The sequence below is a fragment of the Sciurus vulgaris genome (genome assembly GCF_902686455.1).
Source record: "Sciurus vulgaris genome assembly, chromosome: 7".
NCBI lineage: Eukaryota > Metazoa > Chordata > Mammalia > Rodentia > Sciuridae > Sciurus > Sciurus vulgaris.
Window position 1 is genome coordinate 106,217,082 of NC_136467.1, and position 21,413 is coordinate 106,238,494.

Genomic DNA, 21,413 nt, shown 5'->3' on the forward strand with positions numbered 1-21,413 from the left:
AAGGTGCAGTGTCTCTGATAGGTTGAGGCATTATTTCCAGTTGTTCACATGCACAAGGAGGCACGCAGAGATTGGGCATCCATAAATTGTGACTGAGCTGCCTGCAATATATGTAGGCCTATGAGGAGAAGAAAAAGAATTGAGATGGAATCATAGCAAATACTACAAGCATAGTCACCAGAGAGTTGTTTCAATTGCTGAAGAAATTTCCAGGGAGGAAAGTCACCTAGGAATCACTATGAGACTAAGATTTCCCCACTTCCATCCTTCTGTTATTGTAAATTCTAGGGGAAAATTACAATTGATTCCTGTAAGTGTAGCCCTGGGGCATTTAACATTTGTAACTGCCTCCTGTATCACCTTAATAGATTTAATTTGAATCCATGTTAGTATTAAATTTAAGTTGAATTTTTTATTCTTAGAAATTGAAAGTCTGTGTATGATGCCTTTCTGTGTATAAAGCATAAATGGTAACTTCAACTGGTCAATATCAGTAATTAATCAGAACTCTCCTTTTCTGACCATATCTGAACACATCATTTTTTATTATCACTAATGATTGAATTTAGGGCCAGCTCAGGCAAAACCATGAATCAGGTAATAAGGAATATATATATATATATATATTTTTTTTTTTTTTGTATTTGCCATCTCACTTTCCCTTTCAACTTCAAGCACCAGTCCTCGTCTCATTTCCAGTTGTTACTTGGATATTTGCACTTTAATAGAAAACTGCTGCCAGTAAAAAGCCTTTAAGGCCCAACTAAATGAGTCTTTCATAGTGGACTTTTAGATGGAAATGGGACCCTATGGGAGAGACATTTCCCAGAGAAGGGTAGCCTCGGTTTGTGCTGCTGGCTTTGCAGGTGTATAACATCAGGCTCTGAGGAGTAGCTCCAAGACAGAGTTTCTACTTGGGTCTCAAACTACTTTTGTGACTCTTTGACCTGACATCCCTTGGGGCTACTGTCACAACTGTCATCTCTTCATAGGCAAATTTTTCAAAGAGTAATTGCCTTTGTAGACTCTTCCTTGCTTCTCAATCTCTTCTCACTGCTCTGTGGTTTCTTCCTCATTACTCCACTGAAACTGCACTGTAAAATATTAACTATTGCCAAATCAGCTAAATGATTTTGCCCTTATTTATGTGATCTTTGGGGAATTTGACACTGAGTCCACCTCCTGTTTCTAAAATTCCACCTCCTCCTCTAATTTCTAAGGCACTGCAATCTCCTGTTTCTTCTTCTATATCAGTACTAGGGTAACTGAAAGGTGGACTAGGCTGGGGACATGTCTATCAGCAGCCCTCCTGGCCTTTGATATGGACAATTGAGTTTGCTCAATTCTTATATGTAGTACCACACACACAAATCTTCAAATATTTCTTTGACCTGATCAAATTTCTTTTTTAAAAGAGAAATTTGGGAGCCAAAACTAGCCCAGCCTTTCCCTCTTTCTCAGGTTCTCCACTTGAATCCTCTTATACCCTTATCTTAAATGTTAGTGTTCTCTGAGTTCTTGTCATTAACCACCTTTTCCTTCTCCTCTTTCCTCTCTGAATCTTATTAATGCCCTGACCTTTGACTCACAGATCTGTGCTGGACTCTCAACTCTCAACTCTACCCTGACTAACACCCCAGCCCCAGACCTAAATATTCAACAACCTATTTACCCAACATCTCCATTCTGGCTGTTTGCAATTGCCCTGTCTTCAACAGTCCACCTTTTACCCAGTCTTCCAAATTAGTAGTCACTAATTCGGATGTGGTCTTTCTCATCTGATTACTGCTTCCCTTCAGTGTTGGCATGGCTGGTGTGACAGTGAGGTAGAAACAACCTTTTGAGAAGGTATCAAGCAGAGATGTAAACAGCCTGCATTGCCTCAGAAATAGTACAGCATCTTTACTTGTATGTGTATTTATTGCCAGTTGAACTTTCCAGGAATTAAAACAAAAAAAGGTAGACATCTGCAACCTTTTGGTATGAAACAGGGAGATGCTGTGGTCATTATCTGATTCATAGCCAAAGAAAAATGGGTCCAAATTTCTTTGTAGTCCATAAGTCAGGCATGGTGCTGTATTTTAGGTCATAGTTCACACAGAGCTCCTTGGTAGGGAGAAAACTGAGAGTGGGGTTTCTTTTTAAATTCATATAAAAAAGTGTGGCTTTGGTATTTATTTGCTTATTACATGGTGCCCTCTGTAGAAAAACAAAAACATTAATAATAATATTAGAGTTATATTCTATCTTTATTCTGGCTTAAGATTACATTGAATAATATGGGGTATTGCTTATTTGTTGTACTTGTCAAAACAAAAAGTTGGATCTTCGAAAAAGTAAACAAAATTGATAAACCCTTAGCCACACCAACGAAGCGAAGGAGAGAGAAAACTCAAATTACTAGAATTCATGATGAAAAAGGAAAAATCACAACAGACACCACTGAAATACACAACAAAATTAGAAGCTACTTTGAAAACTATACTCCAACAAAATAGAAAACGTCAAAGACATTGACAAATTTTTAGAAACATATAATCCTCCCAAACTGAATCAGGAAGACGTAAACAATCTAAACAGATCATTTTAAAGCACTGAAGTAGAAGAAGCCATCAAAAGCCCACCAACCAAGAAAAGCCCAGGACCAGATGGATTCTCAGTCGAATTCTATAAGACCTTTAAAGAAGAACTATTACTAGTACTCCTCAAAATATTTCAGGATATAGAAAAGGAGGGAACCCTTCCAAACTCATTCTATGAGGCTAGTATAACTCTGATACCAAAACCAGACAAAGACTCATCAAGGAAAGAAAACTTTAGACCAATATTCCTTATGAACATAGATGTAAAGATCCTTACAAAATACTGGTAAATCACATACAAAAATATATTAAAAAGATAGTGCACCTTGATCAAGTAGGTTTATCCCAGGGATGCAAGGTTGGCTCAACATCCAGAAATCAATAAATGTAATTCATCACATCAATAGACTTAAAGTTAAGAATCATATGATCATTTCAATAGATGCTGAGAAAGTGTTTGATGATATACAGCGCCCCTTCATGCTTAAGCCACTAGAAAAAAATTGCAAGAGTAGGAATATACCCCAATATTGTAAAGGCTATCTATGCTAAGCCCACAGCCAACATCATTCTTAATAGAGAAAAACTGAAAGCATTCCCTCTAAAAACTGGAACAAGGCAGGGATGCCCTCTTTCACCACTTCTGTTCAACATCATCCTTTAAACACTAGCCAGAGCAAATAGACAGACCAAAGAAATTAAAGGGATACAAATAGGAAAAGAAGAACTCAAGCTGTCACTATTTGCCAATGACATGATTCTATATTTAGAGGATCCAAAAACCTCTACCTGAAAACTTCTAGAACTCATAAATGAATTCAGGAAAGTAGTAGGATATAAAATCAATACTCATAAATCTAATGCATTTCTATTCATAAGGGATGAATCCTTGAAAGAGAAATTAGGAAAACCACTCCATTCACAATAGCCTCAAAAACAAAAAACAACAACAACAACAAAAAAAAAATACTTGGGAATCAATCTAATAAAAGAGGAGAAAGACCTCTACAATGAAAACTACAGAACACTAAAGAAAGAAATTGAAGAAAACCTTAGAAGATGTAAAGATCTCCCATGTTCTTGGGTAGGCAGAATTAACATTTTCAAAATGGTCATTCCACCAATGGTGCTATACAGATTCAATGCAATTCCAATTAAAATCTCAATGACATTCCTCATAGAAATGGACAAAGCAATCATGAACTTCGTCTGGAAGAATAAGAGACCTCGAATAGCCAAAACAATCCTGAGCAGAAAAAATGAAGCAGGACATATCACAATACCAGACCTTCAATTATACTACAGAGCCATAGTAACAAAAATGGCATGGTATTGGCACCAAAATAGACAAGCAGACCAATGGTACAGAATAGAAGACACAGAGATGAACCCACATAAATACAGTCACTTCATATTAGACAAAGGAGCCAAAAACACGCAATGGAGATAAAATAGCCTGTTCAACAAATGGCGCTGGGAAAACTAGAAATTCATATGCAGTAAAATGAAATTAAGCCTCTATCTCTCACCCGGCACAAAACTCAAAATGGATCAAGGACTTAGGAATTAGACTAGAGACCCTGCACCAAATAGACGATAAAGTAGGCCCGAATCTTCATTATGTTGGCTTAGAATCACACTTCCTCACAAGACTTCCAAAACCCAAGAAATCAAAGCAAGAAACAATAAATGGGATGAACTCAAACTAAAAAGCCTTTTTTCAGCAAAGGATACAATCAATAATGTGAAAAAAGAACCTACATACAGAGTGGGAGAAAATCTTTTCCACATGCACTTCAGATAGAGCACTTATCTCCAAAATTCATAAAGAACTTACAAAAATTTACACCAAAAATACACAGAACCCAAACAATAAATGGGCCAAGGAACTGGACAACACTTTACAGAAGACATGTAGGCAATTAATAAATATATGAAAAAGTGTTCAACATCTCTAGTAATTAGAGAAATGTAAATTAAAACAACTCTTAAGATTTTATCTTATTCTAATTAGAATGGCTATTATCAAGAACACAAACAATAATAGATGTTGGCATGGATGTGGGGAAAAAGGCACACTTTTACATTGTGGTGGAGTTGCAAATTGGTGCAGCCACTCTGGAAAGCAGTGTGGAGAATCCACAGAAAACTTGGAATTGGACCCACCTTTTGACCCAGTTATTCCACTCCTCAGTTTATACCCAGAGAACTTAAAATTAGTATACTACAGTAACACAGTCACATCAATGTTCATAGCAGCTCAATTCACAATAGCTAGGTTGTGCAACCAACCTAGATGTCCTTCAATTGATGAGTGGATAAAGAAATTGTGATATATATATATATATATACACAATGGAATATTATTCAGCCATAAAGAAGAATAAAACTATGGCATTTGAAGGTAAATGGTTGGAGTTGGAGAATATCATGTTAAGTGAAATAAGCCAATCCCAAAAAATCAAAGGCCGAATGTTTTCCCTGATAAGTGGAGGATGATATATAATGGAGGTGGGGTGGGGAGTGAGAGAAGAATGGAGGAACTTTAGATTATGTAGAAGGATATGAGGGCAGGGGAGTACGAAAAATCATGGACTGAGACAGATATCATTACCCTATGTTACATGTATGATTACATGAATGGTATGAATCTACATCGTGCACAACCATAGAAATGAAATGATGTACCCCATTTGTGTCAATGACTCAAAATGCAGCCTGTAAAAAATAGAAAAATAAACATATAATTTTAAAAAAGAATTTAAAAAGATTACTTTGAATAATATCGGGTTTTGTTTATTTGTACTTGTCAATCTGTTTTAATTCTTGAAAATGCTAGGGGAAAAATATCCCATTAACTGGGACCCTCAAATTATCAGAATCTTAATTGTCAAGAAAAAAGAAAATAAATTGTGATTGTTGTAGTAAAACATAAATAAAATATGTCTTTACTATGTCCTCATTGTGCCTTCTGATATAGTCAAAATCACCTGGAATACCCAGTGCTATACATCTGTATAATGAAGACGTATCTGAACAGTCATGCAGTAGCAACACAGCCATTCTTAAATTAAGTAATCCAAGAACCAGGGAAGAATTATAAGTATTTAGAAAAACCTTCAACAGTGCATACAGAAGACATGTATCTATGTAACCTAGCACTTTATCAAATGTTTATGGAGCACCATGTATACACATTAATCATTGTACATATTTCATGCAATGTTTGTTCTTTGTTTTTCTTCTTTGGGATTTTAGCAATTTGAGAGCAGGGATCTATTTGTCTTTGTGTCTTTACCCAGCACAGATTCCTGGAAAATTTAACACCATTTAGTTGAACTCAAGTATGGGGGGGGGGAGGGGGGGGGAGAAAGAAAAATGGAGTTTTGGGGTTTTCAGTCCCAGAAAAAATTTGGTACATTTGAATTCTCTATTTTTTCTTGAGTTCCTATAAGATAAATATATAACAAATCTGCTGATTACACTGAGATATGAGAAATCTGATATAAGTTTTAAATTCCATAAATAAAAAATGGTGGAAATTTTCTTTTTTTACTATACATGTTTGTACATAATATCCTTGATTTTGCCTCTTGATCCACAAAACCTAAAATACCATCTGGTCACTTAGAGGAAAGGTTTGTTGATTCTTGCTCTATAAAATACTCATATAAATTCATATTGATTTGAAGAACTAATTAGTATGTAAAAATTTCCCTTATACAATATTTTAATACTAACTTGGATTTTAAAATCATGAATTTTATGTAACATCTATAACTAGTCTGTTTTTTTTTTTTTTTTTTTTTTTTTTTTTTTTCATTTTTTGCTATTGGGGATTGAATCCAGTGTCATGTGTGCTAGGCAAGTGCTCTGCCCCTGAGACACATCCCCAGTTCATTTTATTTCCTTTTGAGATAGTCTGCCTCTAAGTTGCCCAGACTGACCTTGAATATGCAACCTTTCTGTCTCAGCCCCACATGCCTGGAATTGCAGGTGGCACCCTCAGGCACGGCTTGTCTAATCCTTTTTTTTATATCCAATTTTTTTTAGCATAAGATGGAATGCATAATAGATGCTTAATAAAAACTGGCAAGTTTGTTTATTTCTTTAGCTGAGTAGTTTTAGGAAAAAGACTGCTTTATCCCTCCAGAATTTTAATTAATGAAATCTTGAAAATGCAATGTAAACAAAACTATTTAAAATGAAGATTATTTTAAATGACTTTGTTGGACTATAAGAAATATGCTCAGAAATTAATGGTGGAAACTTCAGACAGACTTTAATCTTTGCCGAGTATTAGAAGTTGGTGAAATATGGTCTGGGGTGTCTATCACTCAGTTGGTGGAGTGCTTGCCAAGCATGTGCAAGACCCTGGTTCTATCCTCAGAACCACAAAAACAAACAAAAAGCAAAAGGAAAAAAGAAGTTGGTGAAATCTATGAATGACTGACGGGCTGTGAATCCAGCTTAAGGGGTTCCTTTAGATTATTATCTAGGACAAATAATCTGATTTTTGCTTAGTTTTATCTTAATAATTTCAAATGCATCCTTACCAGTAATACTAACCATAAAAAATTCAGCTAACTATATAACAAAGGAAATTTCAGAGGGTAAAATATAACACAGAGTTAAAGTCTTGGGTATTTAAGACTAATATCTTAATGAAACTTTTCTTTTTCCTTTTGGTTACAGGGATGTCTAAACTAATCTCACTTTTTAAAGACAATGTGCATATTCGGCTGCCTGGATGAGGCAAGTTGTGTTGTAAATCCTGCCTAAATTTAGCTTGAGCAAACCAGTCAAGAATTTAACCTCTGTTCGACAAACTAATTGTCTGGAGGTTTAAAACCATCAGTTATGTAATAAAACTGTATGCATTCAATTAGGGTGAACTGATTATGTTCAGGCAGCTTCATTTCTGAAGAAGCTTGTTAGCAGTTGAATTCTTGAGTTACTTGCTTAACTCCCAGGAACTGACTCAGCCTTTTGTATAAGCATGAGGTTTTCAATTCCTTGCAAATTTCACAGGGCTTTCAGGTAATGGGCTGCCTTTTACCAAAGGAAGCAATGTTAAGTGCACAAGCATAGAAGGATGATGGCCTATTACCCCCTCCTTAGTGTATCACAAACGAGCTATTTATATCAGATTTCCCTTCTGAGTGACAGAGATGAGGGATGGATGCAATGGATTGGGATCCTGAGATGGGGACAGATCCAGTCTTTAACAGTCTCTGGCTTTCCACTGGGCATCTGCAGATAGGCTCTAGGGGCAGTAAAGCATCTATCCCAAGGAATGACAGCAGGGGAACCCTGGTATAAGCCTTAATAGGGAGCTGAGAAGCTAGAAAGCTAGAAATCTGAACAAGAGTGAGTTTTCAGAGAAAGAAGTCAGAGTGGAGCTCTTTCCATTTATCAAAATTTTTGATATTTTTAGTATTTTTCATAGTTTTCCTTCTGTCTGCCTTCTGGAACAATTTTTCTAGAATCTTGGAAGTGAGGGTTTTTGTTCAGTTATTAAAATTTGTATATTTTATTTCATTTCTAATTTGTACTAATTTCTCAGAAACATCTGAAAATTTCATTGTTTTCTATGAAATCAGAATTAAAATACCATTATGATTTTTTATTTATGCTCTGAATGAATGAGTACTTGGAATTGATCAAGACAATGCCAAGTTCTCCTGAAAACAGCTGCAGGTAATATACCCTAAGCCTATACATGGAATGAATAAATTCTCATGTAATTGATCACTATCATTTGAAAACACACACACACACACACTGTGCCTCATGAGGACAACGACCCAATGTGTCCTATTCACTACTATTCTCAGAATACTATCACTCTCCAGATTTAATGAACATGGCTATGGTCCTTGATAAAAGTCTCTAAAACATGGGGCACAATTTTATGATTAACAGAGATATGAAAAGTATTAACCACATAGTTCGTGTCCATTACAACTCCTTTTAACAAAATATATAATACAATTTTAGAGGATCTTTTAGAACTGAATAAACACTTTATTCGTTCAAATTTTTGATATTAAAGGATCTTTTGCAAAACAACTTATTGTGAAATAAAATAATGCTATTTCCCAGTTGGGTTGGTAACTGCTTTATAATAAGTGTGTCCTATCTTACAGCAGTTGACAGACATCTGTTCTAATCAAGTCATTCTAGCATTCTTGGGTTAAAATTGTTGGTCTAGAGTACTAAGTGCTGGTGAGGGAGTAGAGCAACTAGAACTCTTACGCCTTACTGATAGGAGTGCAAAACTGTACATTAACTCTGGCAAAGGGTTTTGGAAATCTCTCATGAAGTTATATATATATATATATATATATATATATATGTATATATATGAAATTATATATATGTATATATATGTATAAATATGTGTATATATACATATGTATGTATATAACCTATGCCCAAGAAATTATACTCCAGATCATTTACAGAAGAAAAATGGAAAATTATGTTCAAGGAGAAGGCTGTAGATGAATGTCTACAGCAGTTTCATTTTATGACAGTCAAAAACTGGAATCGAACTGTGTGCCCCTCATCAAGTATTGATAAACTGTGTTTGCACAGTTCACCAGTATTCCAAAGTGAAAAGGAACAAGCTCTTGATACATGTGCAAAATTGGATAATTCTCAAAGACATGCAAAGTGAGAGAGTACAATATAAAAAGGCTACACATTGGTGTGATTCCAGTTACATCACATTCTGGAAAAGGTAAAGATACAGTAATAGTAAAACGATTTGTGGTTGCCAGAGGTTATGGCACGATGGAGCTATCACCATATTTCACTGTGTAATCATCACCTTTGTACGTTCTTGAAAACTCTGTGCATTCTAATCTTGCACCAAATATAGTTTAGTAATAAATGAAGAATTTTTAAGTAATACCAGCACTTTAGAAAAAAGGCTTCACATAATGGTTGCCCCCCACCCTTTTGCACAAAAAAATTATTCTTTGGCATAAAACCTGTGACAATTTTGGAGTGAAATATGGTATTCCGAGGGGTGATGCAAGGGGATTTTGGGAGGTGAGGGAATTGTTTTATGTCCTGACTTGGGGTGTAGTTACATGAATCTATACATTTGTTGAACTCCATAGAACTGTACACTAAAAGAAAAAAAATCTACCATATGACACTTAAACAAAAAATCTCTCAGTTTATGAGCATTCAGTAATTGTTTAACCATCTAAGCCAGACTTCAGGCTGATGTGTCTTCTTTGCACCGCATAACTGAGACCATGGATTTTGGAAGCCATGCACAGTTATCTGAGAGGTGGAAAACTGAAAAAAGTCAGAAATATTATAATTTTTTAAAATAAAATAAAACAGTTATGATCAAAAGGAAACTTGCATATACTTGTTCAAAAAGCCGAGTTGTGGATCTTATTTAAATCTCTATCACTTTATTGTCCAGTTATTTGGATTTTCCCCCCTGGTACTTACTCTGGCATTAATTAATATAATAGCATTTGAAAGAAAGATTAGAAATGTGTTATCTTAGAAATAGACTTGCTCTAAGGGACATACATATTGATATACCAGGAAAACTTGGGCAATTTTCTCACTGCTGAGATTTTTTTTCTCCTACTCTGGAGTCCAATGGAAACCACATATTTATTAAATGATTGATGCTTGTGCTCCTTAGGAACCATGGGAATTACCATCCTAGATCAGATCATTAGTTTGCCTAGTCTAACATCTTGCTTCTGGCTTAGGTAATTATCTGATGCTTTTGAGGGACATTTAACTCTTTCTTATAAAGTATTTGACCAGTGTTTCACATAGTGTTGATTGTCATTGTTGAGCGGTAGGTGAAAAATCTGGGCAGAAGATAAATAATATAGCTCAGCTAAGTTATTTTATATTTTTAAATATATTTTTGTTTTTAACCATTTGATGAAATTGATTAACTCACAAATGATAAGGAATATTGTGATACACTTGGTCTAATTTTCAAGGATTTGATTTTTATACTCTACAACCAGGCTACAAGATAAAAATTCCATTGACTCTAATAGCTTTTACACTTCTAGAAGTCTCTATTTTATTAAAAAGAAAAAGAAAATCAGCCTCTTCATATTCATAATGTAGCTTTACAGGGCTGTTTAGTGGTCTCAAGGTTGTTTCTAAATAATTGATAATTGATAAATCTTTATAAAGTTCTTCTATATTCTTCTCATACATTGCTTTGATTTCTAAGAGTGGGACAGTTTAATTGGTTAATATGATGGGATACTTCTGCCTTCCTTGCTCCTAGGTCAATGTGGTATAAGTATTATTTTAGGGTGACAGTAATTTATTAAGGATTTTCAAAGTCTTAATGAGGATTTTGTAGAATCAGGAAAAAAAAAAATGTGGTAGGAGACAAACCTTTTTGCAAATGACCACAGTCTGAATTTAGGTAACCTGCTAAATGAGAATACTGTAGTAGTTGTTATTGTTTATAAGCAGAGTTCTAGTTGAAGTTTTAAATTGGTAAGCAGGCAAACAGGCCATATGAGCCTTAGGCTTAAGGGCTTGTGAAGAATCTTTCTACAGTAGTGACTAGGATAACTTTTGCCCTCCAAAGGGGGCATTGGGCCATGCCTGGAGGCATCTGTGGTTGCCACAACTGGGCTGGGTGTGTTTATTGACATGTGGTAGATAGAGCTCAGGAATGGGCCAAATGTCTTGTAATACACTGGGCAGCTCACTGCAGCCAAGTGTGACCCAGTTGAGTATGTCAGAAGTGTTGAGGTAGGGATGCTCTAGAGTGGAAAGAATGTTTCAGTACTGAGCACAGATCCTTAATAAACATAGTAGGTGCAGATTCTGTATTGACAAGATTTTCACAAGCAACTTCTCAATACAGACTCAGGGCATAGGGGAAAAGTATTCATTATTGTAATCAAGCAAATTGCAAATAAATGTTAATCTAAACCAAATCTCATGATATGTGTTACAATTATTTCACAGTGTGTTTCATTAGGCACACATGCAAAGCAGCTCATTAAAAGGACTATTACTAGTATCATTTTTAACCTGAGACTGAATATTGTTTTCCTCTCTTCTCCGTTAGAGTTAATTTTTAAGGGTTGTTCATCAGCTTTTCCTCATCTCCCACGATAGAAAACATGACATTTCTGGAGCTCATGCCCATGGGCAGGGCTCTCTTGCTCCTACCCACAGTTCTCCAGGGCTATGTAGGACTCTTGGGTTTCACTGCCAGTCTTCTAGTACAGGAATCCTTTCATTAACTGCTGTATGACTAAATGTGAAGGTTTGGGAGCATTAAATCCAGTTGTTTTGTTCCTCTCCCTCTGAATTCTGAATCTTTAAACTCATTGTATTGAGATGGGAAATAATAGGATAAGAGCTTTGGACCAGGAGAAGATTATAACATGGGTCATTCCAGAAACAGTACAAAGGAGAAAGGGTCGAGTATCTTAGATCTTGGTTTAGGACTATAGAGAATCCCTTTCTGGATGTTTGGACAGAATTTGCTTAATTGGGTGGTGTTCATGATGGCAGTCATGAATCTTGCTTTGCTGTCCTAAAGAGTAATCTTCTAGAAGCTTCTGCCCCATTTCCTTCTCTTCAGGGGATCAATGATGCATATAATGTCCACAGACCAGTTACCATTTTCCAGTGACTTTGTGTCTACCCATTGTTGCCAAATGCTTAAAGTAGAACTGATTTCACACTAGCATTTTAAGTGTTAATGGGTTTATAGACACAGGAAAGACTCCTTTCTAAAATTCACAGCATGGCTTGAAAGTTGGTGCTTATAATTCCTTTTAAATCCACAACCAGAGACATTTTAAAAGTTCAAACTTGTAAAGGCAAACCGGGGCTGCTAGCTTATTAAACACGTTTTCATTGAAATTCAAATAAGATTCTTTCTTCAAAGGAAGAGAGGGTAGTTTTGTTGTTGTTGTTTTTTCAGCCCCCCAAATGGGCAAAGTTTCTTCAAGAACCAAAAGGACCATCAAAGGCAAACCGTTTCTACTTCATAATTTCACTTTGGGCTTTTGCTGTCTTACTTCTGCTCTTCACATCCAGGTGTACAACAGATACAAGAAAATAAGGCAGGAAAGTGATTAAGATTTTCATTCTAGAATTTCATTGTTGCATCAAGAATTTTTTTATCCATCTTATTGCCTTTACAAAACCAGGAGATTTATAATTGATATGCTTCCTAAACATAGTTGCATATACTCATGTTGTTATTATTTTAAATCAATGATAGGGGATAGTCATCAGTTTTCATTTTCAAAACCTTTGAAGAAAATGTTCTCAGCATGGCAAGAGTGTCAATTTCTGAGACTCAGTGCATGCAGCATTGCTTTAAGCTGCACAGCTCTAAAAATGCACCTTAAAAACAGCTTAGATGAACTGATTGGTCTTGAATACCACCAACTTAACAGACCTCTGGACTTTAAGGTTTTTCCTTTTCTTCCTCCCTGTCCCCCTTCTTCTTTCCCTTCTCACTTTCCTCCATTTTCTTTTGGCAATTTGGTCTTCATGTTTCAGAAATAACAGGATTAAATACTATGGTGAGGGGCTAAAAGGTTGAGATTGAGGTTGCATTATAAATACAAGTTAAAAGCTTTAATTTATACTTCAGAATAACAAGATATGAAAGGATTTTGTGAAAATCCTTTGTTCATTAGATAATGTTTATTTAACAAGATGAGTGTTTTCAATGAGATTAAACTGCGGGTTTTATAGAAAAGAATCTAAGAAGTGAGGTCTCTGTTCTTTAAATCCTGCTGATTTAAAGAAATATTACTAAATACTTTTAAGTCCATTTTTCTTCAGCTTCATCTACTTGCCGTTGGTTATAATAGACTTAGAACCTTAAAACTTGTTCTTTTATTCTTCATTTTATGTTTAAAATTTTGGCTAGCTTGTTTTCTTTGAGCTTGTTGTTATTCAAAGTTTCTAGCAGAATTCCAGTCCTCCAGAGTCAGTGCTATTGGAAGAAGCCAAGAAATTATTGCCAGTAGGAAAGCTGTGAGTGAGGACATCTCTTCAGAGACAGTGGGCTGTGCATTGCCTTCTATAAGTCAGAAGTGATGTGACTATACATCTGCTCCACCCAGCACAGTCCAAGGGTGTACATGCTGTCCCAGAATGACAACAAGAACACTCACATCCCCAAGTGTGTAGGTTAGACAATAAATTATGTGATCACTCTAGACATGGAAGGTCATAAGGAGAAAGTGTCAATAATCTCTAGTGTTCTCAAGTGTTGTTTGTTTGTTTGTTTGTGGTGTGGTTTGTGAATAAGAAATTGAGATGAGAATAAAGTGCAGATAATCCCCAATTTATAGTGGTTCCACTTATAATTTTTCAATGTTTTCTTAGTGCAAAATCCGTGTGCATTCCATTGGATCTGCACTTTGAATTTTGATCTTTTCCCAGGCTAGTGATGTGCAATAGGATACTCTCTTGTGAGGGTAGGTTGCTGCAGGGAGCCACAGCTTCCAGTCAGGAGTGGAAAGGATCAGTGCTGGACAGCATGCTGTGTTGCTAAGCTGTGCAGTTCAGTAGATGAGGTATGTTAAATGCATTTTCGACTTGTGATATTTTGAAGTTACAATAGGCTTATAAGGACATAACTCCATCATAAGTCAAAGGGAATCTGTAGTTTTGGTGTCCTCAAAGCAATTTGTGTTTTGTGTGTGTGTATGTGTGTGTGTGTGTGTAATTATGTGATTGTCTACAGAATTCTTAAACTTTCCAAGGAAAAGGATTAGATGCACAGCTTTGTCAAGTGCAGGAGACTTTTAATGAAGACATGGTCAAAGGCAGGATGAGAGGTTGGTGGGGCTGGGAATACTGATGGAAAGGCCAGGGGAGGGATGAAGAAGGAAGTAACCATCAAGAAAGGAGCAGAGAGAGACCAAGAGAATGAAGATCAAAGTCATTGGAGTCAAGGAACGGACACAATAAGAACATAAACACAGAGACACAAAACCCAAGAGGTTTGTTTGACGAGACGGATTTTGTTTAGGATGCTGGAGATGGAGGGATCCTGAGAAATGAAAAGACCAGGGTCTGGCCACAAGAATGTGTACTAGCTTGGTGATGTAGTAGAGGTAAAATCCTTTTGGTGGTGAGGGTTGAAAGGAATCTCAATGATAACTTACTTAATCTCATTTTTCAAATGGTGAGTCTGACACTATAAGAGCTAAGGCAACTTGTTTAAAAACAGTGAATTTTAGCAAAACTGCTGGTAGAACTCAGGTCTTCTTGTCCCAAATATGGGGTTGTGTTTAATAAACCATATCATTTTGTCCTTGAAACAACCAACTCTTGATATGCCCAGTGAAGGCAACATCATTATAGTATAATATGGCTCAGGATTGTGCTTAGAAATTAACAAACTGATCTCTTCCTGCACACTTCATCAAATAAATTCATGGTGTCAAATCCTAGAAACCTACTGTGACCAATGACATGTACATCAGAGAGAAAGTGTAATCCAGGTGACATGTGACATAGAAAGGTCACATTGCCTAGCACCAGCCCTTGCTTAAGTCTAGTTAATTAGTGGTATTTTTTGGTTAATTCAAATGGATAGACCTCAAGGCAATACTATTTGTGGAGTGCAGTCTGAGAGTTTAGTCATTCTTTCTATATTCTAATTTGAAATGTTTCAATTATTAATGCACATGGTTTGAAAATATGAAAATAATTTCAAGATCACTTTGAAGATTGTAGTGTTAAACCTTAACTGGTGTATTCATTCATGAACCTATTTGTTGTGTGAGAATTTTTATCGACAACACACAGAACAGCATATCACAGCCAGAACATTGGTTACAGGTGTCAGGAGGCCCCTAGTGTTGGTTAATTCATTGTAGTTTGAGTCAAGTTCTAAATAAACTGTATGAAAATTGCATTTCTCTTCAGCATATGTAACTATCACTCCTTATACTGTTTTTTCACTGTTGTTGTGAAAGGCAAATGATGGCTGCTGAAATGGTAGCCAAGAGCATGAAATGATGGTGGCTGCGACAGTTTTACATCCTGACTTGCAACCCCACAGCTGGGTGTCCATGTTTATTTAACCAATAAGAACTTCAGTTTAGTCATTTGTAAAATAGAAATAAAGGTACTATTTTTCATTGTTTTGCTAATATCCATATATAATGTATATGTCTGTAACATAAAAAGATTTATTATTAATGTACCATAACAGAAATTCAAATTATTGTCTAAGATATTAAAAGGTTCCAAGCAAATGTAAAGTTTTCTTTTTCTCCTTTTATCTTCCAGTTCTTGTTGAAATCATTCCCTAGTCTTCATCTTCAGTTACTCTTTTTTTCAGGTAATCTCAATAAATTGATAAGCCTAACTTAGTGATTATCTTAGCTTATGTTTCATTCATTTCTCTGTTTGTCAGAGTGGGGTACTGGAAACAGTAGTATCTATTTCCATGCATAAAAGAAGGTTAGCTATGAACAAGTAGATCATAGATTCATCTTAACTTTCAGACTGACTGAGCAAAGCAGAAAAATATGGGCATTATTAGTGGAAAGAAATGGATGTGTTAAGCTTATTCAATTTAATATATATTTACTGATGATCTGTTGTGTGCCTGCTATTTTTCTAGGCAGTAATTGGGGTTCCCAATTGTGGAAACTAGTTGAAGACCCCTGCCCTCATGGAGCTTCCCTTGTTGAGGAGAGAAAGACCAAGTATTACACATAATAAATATGTTAGCTAATGTTAGCAAGTCGTAAGTACTCTGAACAAAAGAAAAAAATGTAGAGCAGTATAGGAGGTCATAACATATGTGCATACACAGACTGATCAGAGTTGACCTTGCTAAGAAGGAGACATTCAAGTCAAGTAGAAGAAGGAGTGAGTCACTTGGACATCTGGGAGAAGAACAGAGAAATCTGCCTTGGCGGGGGCCCACAGTGGGATACATACCCGAAGTGTTTGAGAAGCAGCCAGGAGGTCAGAGTGGACTGAGCAAAGTGACTGGGAAAGGAAGTAGCAGAAGATGCAGGTCACAAGTAAAGTGCCCTGGTCCCTGACAAAGCATTTGGTGTGGTTTTAAAGATCATAAAGTATAATCCATTGAACATACAAATCAGAAGGGCAATCATTCTTCTTTACCTGGGGAGCATGACTCAATGATTCATAAATTTTTTCATCCTGAATCAGGAGTGCCATTCTACATTCAGACCAAGTCGAATTTAGATGGGGTTAGCCAAACCTGCCATCCATCTATGACAACACTGTTGATTTGAAAGTAAATTATAGAATGAATTCTTTCAGCCAGCAATCAGCACAGAAAGAGCTTTGGAAAAATCTTTTTAGAAGCTTAGGGAGTATTGGATGTGGATGGGTGAATGGAACTTCCATGGAATTCTGGGTAAGGCAGCAACATCAAAAGTTTTACAGAAGTGCTATTGGGGCAGGATGTCTTTATAGGAAGTTCAGCCATGTTCTCTTGATAGTGAGTTTTGTTCAGCGTCTGACATATCTGCCAGCCCTCACACCATACCACCAAAACCTTTCAACATATGTATACTTTTGTTTGCATATGCAGTGCCAGGGATTAAACCCAGGGCCTCACACATACTAGGTAAGTGTTCTACCACTGAGGGACACCTCTACTCCTAATATCTAAACTAATAATGTTAACTCCTGCTAATGACATTCCTGTGTTAATAACAACAACATAAAAGATAGTACCTTCTTTTTATTTTTCATTTTACAGATGACTAAATTGAGTCTCATCATGCTTAAATAAATAGACACCCAACTATGCAGTTGCAAGTCAGGATCTGAAACCATATCACAGTCATCATTCCAAGCCACTGTTTCACCTGCCATTGATTTCCCCTTGAACACTTTTCCTGCCAGGTCCTAACATGACCTGGTAATAGTTCCTAGGACAACACTGAGGTCACTGTCACTGGAAGACATCAACTCTTGTTGATGAACAAGAATAGCTTGCTTGGGAAGATAGTAAAATGAAATACAGGGAAGTAATTGGGAAAGGGCCTTCAGTTAAAAGTCCAACTATGCACAGGTCAGTGTAAATGCAGTTAGGACTCCTGGGTGGGAGATAACAAAAGTGAACAGTCATAGAAGCATTGGGAGATGCAAACATATATTTTCAGTTTCAAAACAGTAAAAAATTCTTTCTTCTTTTTTCTTTACCCTGTTTTATAATATGAGAACAAGTATGCTTTCAATGAAATTAATAGTGGGAAAATTTAAGACAAATAAAAGGAAATACTTGTGCACTTAGCGTGTAATCAGCCCATAGACTTCTCTACTGAGGAAGGTCAGGGAGTCAAATGATGAAGAGGAAAAGAAAAGAGAGGAAAATCTGGTTAATTTTATGACCAATAATAACATTGTAATTATGCCCTAAGTTAAGAAAAACGAGGTTGAAGCTTTGGGGTATAAAATGATCGTCTCAGAGGACAGGAAGGAATTCTCCCACTCTTACCCCTATCCATTTGAATGACACCAATGATTCAGCCAAATGCATTATGGGGTGCAGTATTTTCCCAGGAGGCAGCTCCTATTAACCTCGAAAACCATTCTTGAAAGACCAGTGGCTGGTTTTATCTGGAAAATCCTGTATTTCAGGGGAAATCAGCCTTGCATTTGAGCAAAAAGAATTTTGTAGTTGGTGGAATGATCAACTCCCCAGTGATGGATATGGTCCAATTTTGCTCTTGACTCAGTGTGCGAATTTTTCTAAACAAAATATTCATATAACTAACTTAGTATATTATAATGGATGGAAATTGGCCTTTGACACAGAGCAGGTCCAATGGAAAGCACATGAACTGTCCCTTAGGAACTACAAATATGCTCTTGCCCTTTTACCAAGTTGTTTTTTAAGTTCAAATGAGCTGCTCGTAGCTTCTAAGCTGGTTTCTTGGTGTGCAATACGCTGCTCGAGCGCTTGAGACCTTAATGAAGCTCTGAATCCTTAGCAGTCTCTAAGGGCTCTCAAATTAGTTTTGAGCAGGTCGCCAAGTAGAGAACGCCTAGAAGGGCAAAGCTCATCTGTAGCCACTTTATAATGAACTTCCAAGGACACAGAGTGAGGGTGATAATGCCCTGCAGATGCTCTTGGAGCCTCCTTAAATGGTAGAGGTAGCCTCGGTCAGAAAGTCAGGACACCTATCTTTGCCTCTTAGCATCGCTGCTCAACTAAAGGGCACCTTGGCAGTATTTGATCTTTGTCTTTCTATACTTATTCACTTTAAAAATTTTACTTCATTTATTCACATAAAACAGGCATAATGTATGAGCTAGGGTTATTAACTCCAGCTAACAAATAATCCCCACATCTCCGTAGTTTAATGAAAGAAAAACTCTTTCACTAACATCTCTGGCTGGGGAAGGTGAAGTGGTTTTCCTGGCAGCTGTCATCCTGGTGGTGACTCAGGGAGCTAGGCTGCTTCTAACTTCTAAGTTTGACATCTTGGGGTCCTTGAAGTCCAGTGCTTTTTTTTTTTTTTTTTTTTCCTTTGTATCAGGATTAAACACAGGGGGAGTTAAATACTGAGCCACATACCCAGTCCTTTTTATATTTTGTTTAAAGACAGGGTCTCACTAAGTTGCTTAGGGCCTCACTAGGTTGCTGAGGCTGGCTTTTGAACTCCTGATCCTCCTGCCTCTGCCTCCAGAGTTGCTGGGCTTACAGGCATGTGCCACTGCACCTGGGAAGTCCAACATTTTCATTTGGAAAATGGAAGCAATAAGAACATACCTCTTAGGGTATGAATCTACATCATGTACAACTTTAGAAATGAAACGATGTATCCCATTTGTGTACAATGAATCAAAACTCAATCTGTAAAAATAAAAAAATAAAAAAATTTACAAAAGAACATACCTCTCAGTAAGTTGTGATAATTAAGTAAAATATGACTCATGTTTTGATAACTCTCACAGTACCTGTCACATAGCATACACTCAGGAAATTTTGGTGTTTATTCCCTTTGCTGTGTGCATCAGGTACTGGAGTGAATGTACGGGAAATCTTTGAGTGCTAAGATGAGCAAGGCTGATGTCTGCCCTCAAATTGTTCCTGAGCTTAATGTTGCAAAAAGCAAAGGCAAATTTTTTTCTATAAATGTGACTTTAATTAAGCTTCCTTCCTGAAGGCAAGTATGGTGTCTCTCCTTTATTTTTAACCACCACATTCCCAAAATCTAGCTCACTGTCAGAATAATGGCAAATGCTCGAAAATAGTGTTAAAATAATGTTTTTAAAATATCAAAACTATATAGTGGTGAGGCTAGAAAATGACATTCTTTTCTGTTTTCCCTTCCCTGTCACCGAGAATTTATAAAATATCTAAGGTTAGAAGATAATGTCCATGGTGACTATTGATTTCTTGAGTCTATATCAGGTTTCATAAAAATTGAAGAGAGCATCTTGAAGTAGTCCTATATGACCATAGTACACAGATGCTTATTATTTTTCACTCTTATTAGTGGTTGAGTATAACAAAAATTTTGCTTAAATATTCTCTTCCATTTTGAGATTGCATATTATGTTTATTGTTTGATTAGTATCTGTAGATAAATCTTTTAGTACTGTTCTTACAATTCCCATTACTGTTTTGCTTTATAATTTGTCTAAATCCTTTGTTAGAAATAAATTATTCTGTCTCTAAATATTCAGTGCCAATGGTGCATCTCTGTAATCTGGCTATGTTTTGTTGCTCAAAATTGATTTTTGAATTGTCTTTAAAACATATATCTTGCTCAGATGTGATGTACCAGGTTTCAGGAAGAGTCATAAAAATTAAAAGATAACTTGGGAATAACTTGCTTGCAGTCCCCTGGCCCAGCACCCGATTGGTAAGAATTCTAACAGGGAGATTTGTAAGAATCCTGATGGCTGATTTGTAGAACTGACTAAGCAGCTTCTGGTTGATTTTCCCATGTTTCCAACCATTCTCCCTCCTGATGCCTACTTATTACCCTTAGTGAGTAGACTGCTTGGTGATGATGGCCTCCTCTTTCCATCCACTTTCCTCCCACCACGTTTCTCACATATCTGTACAATTAATTGTTACGCAATCTCCTCATGCTAGATAGGTATCTAAACAGATTGCTCTGTGTACATGATAAGGAAACTGAGGTGGACAATGACCTGTCAGTTGTCAAAGGTCACAAGGAGTATGAAGAAACTAAGTTGGAATTCACACTGTAGACGTGTCTCTGTTCATCAGATCACAGCACTTCTCTTGGCAAGATTCTCCTTGGCTTTGTCTTCTACCAGGAGCACAAAGCATGAGGCTCTCATGTCTCCATTTCTCTGTTTCCAAAGAGCAGCATCAGCTGCAGTCTGTTACTTAACTGGCCCTTCTGTGAGGTTGAAGGACCATGTTCTGCCAGAAAACAGATCTGTTTATTTTTCCTTCAAAAGGAAAGATCTTACATAGCAAAATGAGCAAATGCAGCCATCTGTATGCATGTTTCTCCCATATTTAAACTGTCGAAGCCCAAATGTGAGAACTCATTCTGAAAGACTTTAGCATGCCAATTCTGGGCTTATGAAAATATCTCCCTCTGATTACTTCAATAATTTTTGGATGTACTGTATTAAGGAAAATTTCCTTCCCTCCCCTCCCCTCCCCTCCCTTCCCTTCCCTTCCTTTCCTTTTCTTTTCTTTAGTACCAGAGATTGACCCCATAGGTGCTTAACCAGTGAGCAACATCCCCAGCCCTTTTTTGTTCTTTTAGCCAGGGTCTTGCTAAGTTGCTTGGGGCCTTGCCAAGGCTGACTTTGAACCTGCAATCCTCCTGCCTCAGC

General features: G+C 36.6%; 1 protein-coding gene across 10 annotated transcripts in view; it reads left to right on the forward strand.

Moving 5' to 3' along the window:
• The window catches only part of PKHD1 (PKHD1 ciliary IPT domain containing fibrocystin/polyductin), a 448,592-nt gene that overhangs the window by 369,660 nt on the left and 57,519 nt on the right, over positions 1–21,413 (forward strand). The window contains exon 61 of one of the 10 annotated variants that reach the window (XM_079147499.1): positions 15,882–20,209. The exons of 8 other annotated variants lie outside the window; for them this stretch is intronic. In XM_079147499.1, coding sequence (XP_079003625.1) covers positions 15,882–15,904 — 23 coding nt within the window. In that variant the 3' untranslated portion in view covers positions 15,905–20,209. Of the gene's footprint in view, positions 1–3,763; positions 4,105–15,881; positions 20,210–21,413 lie in introns of those variants that run through there. One more of the 10 variants, XM_079147503.1, reaches the window with a different exon arrangement.